The sequence below is a fragment of the Mastomys coucha genome, unplaced genomic scaffold (genome assembly GCF_008632895.1).
Source record: "Mastomys coucha isolate ucsf_1 unplaced genomic scaffold, UCSF_Mcou_1 pScaffold18, whole genome shotgun sequence".
Taxonomy (NCBI): Eukaryota; Metazoa; Chordata; class Mammalia; order Rodentia; family Muridae; genus Mastomys; species Mastomys coucha.
This window is the reverse complement of record NW_022196900.1, coordinates 74,213,301-74,215,169: the sequence shown is the minus strand read 5'-3', so window position 1 is coordinate 74,215,169 and position 1,869 is coordinate 74,213,301. Positions and strand designations below refer to the sequence as shown.

General features: G+C 46.7%; 1 protein-coding gene across 1 annotated transcript in view; it reads left to right on the top strand.

Moving 5' to 3' along the window:
• Positions 1-1,794, top strand: part of Mmachc (metabolism of cobalamin associated C) — a 6,183-nt gene extending 4,389 nt beyond the window's left edge. Inside the window, exon 4 of the mRNA XM_031378310.1 lies at positions 1,363-1,794. Coding sequence (XP_031234170.1) covers positions 1,363-1,770 — 408 coding nt within the window. The 3' untranslated portion in view covers positions 1,771-1,794. The remainder of the gene's footprint in view (positions 1-1,362) is intronic.
• The last annotated feature ends 75 nt before the right edge of the window (positions 1,795-1,869 follow it).

The following is a 1,869-nucleotide window of genomic DNA, read 5'->3' as shown; positions in this document are numbered from 1 at the left end:
TCGAACTCAGAAATCTGCCTGCCTCTGCCTCCCAGGTGCTGGGATTAAAGGTGTGTGCCACCACCGCCTGGCCTATAATCTTCTTAAAATAAAAGTCTAATTAAAAAAAAAATTATGAGCCTGGTGTGGTGGCACATGCCTTTGATCCTGGCACCCAGGAAGCAGAGGCAGCAGATCTGAATTCAAGGCCAGCCTGGTGTATAGAGTTATGGGACAGTCAGGGATACACAGGGAAATCCTGTCTCAAAAGCAACCAAAACAAAAATAAAAAAATATTTACTGTGTGTGTTCACACCTTTAGAGGTCAGAGGACAATTGCAGAAGCCAGTTCTTTGCTTCAATGTGGGTCCTCGGGGTGAACTGAAGTTGTCGGGCTTGGCTGTAGATACCTTCACTCATGGAGTCCCCTTACCAGCTTCCTGGTCAGATTTTAAGACAAGGTCTCTCTTCATCTCTGCTGTCTTGGAGTTCATTGTGTAGATTAGACTGGCCTTGAACTCAGAGAAAACCTTCCTACTGCTTCCTGAGTACTGGGACTAAAGACTTGTGGCCCCCCCCCCAAAGCCTGGCCTGGTCTGTTCTTAAAACTTTGTTACTGGGTGTCTCAGAAAGAGCCAAAGGCAGCAGTGGAGATCAGGAGAGCAATATTGAAACTGGGAAGCTGCTCAAGTAAGCCATTCATCATCTTTAGAATGAGGTGGTCAAAAAGAGGACAGAGACAGTGAGATGGGGGGAAAGCCACTGTGCACCACACATGCATGGCAACCTGAGTCTGATCTCTAGAACACATGTAAAGTTGAAAGAACCAAACCTACGAAATTGCCCTCTGACCCCGCATATACACAATAGTAGATTTTTTGTTTTGTTTGTCAAGACAGGGTTTCTCTGTGTATCTCTGGCTGTCCTGGAACTCACTCTGTAAACCAGGTTGACCTCGAACTCAGAAATCTGCCTGCCTCTGCCTCCCAAGTGCAGGAATTAAAGGCGCACGCCACCACTGCCCTGCTACAATAGCAGATTTTTAAAAAGTAAATAAGAAACAGAGCCATCTGCATGGAATCAGTGTGCACTGATTGGGAAATAAATGAACAAAACTAGGGGTGGAGAGATAGGTCAGAGATTAGAAACATCTGTTTGTACGAACCAAGTTCAATCCCCAGCACTCATATGGCTGCTCAAAACCATCTGCAACTCATTTAGATCTGACCCCCTCTGCTGGCCTCTGTGGGTACTGCTTGCATACAGGCAAGACAAGCATACCTATAAAAATAACTTGGGGGATAAAAAGCTTCCAATAAGGACAGCTGAACCTAGTGTCAAAATGACCTCTGTAACCCTGCTTTTTCTTTGCCCTCTCCCCAGCACATAGCAGGTGTATGCATACACCCCCGATTTGGGGGCTGGTTTGCTATCCGAGGGGTAATGTTGCTGCCAGGGATTGAAGTGCCAAATTTGCCACCCAGAAAGCCCCCTGACTGTGTGCCTACAAGAGCTGGCCGCATCACTCTGCTTGAAGGCTTCAATTTCCATTGGCGGGACTGGACTTACCGGGATGCTGTGACTCCTGAAGAACGTTACTCTGAAGAACAGAAGATCTACTTTTCCACCCCACCTGCCCAACGTTTGGCCCTATTAGGCTTAGCCCAACCCTCAGAACACCCTAGTACATCTGAGCATACTCTTTCCTTGCTTCCCAAGCCTCAGAATTCCAGGAGAGCTAGAAGCTGGCTTAGTCCAAGTGCCTCACCACCTGTATCCCCAGGCCCTTGATAACTTTCCCCCTGCAGAATCCTACTCATTGTGAATTTGTCTTATTTTGGGTAGGATTTGGATTTTGAAAAAGCACTTTTTTTCTTAGGTTTTTGGTCT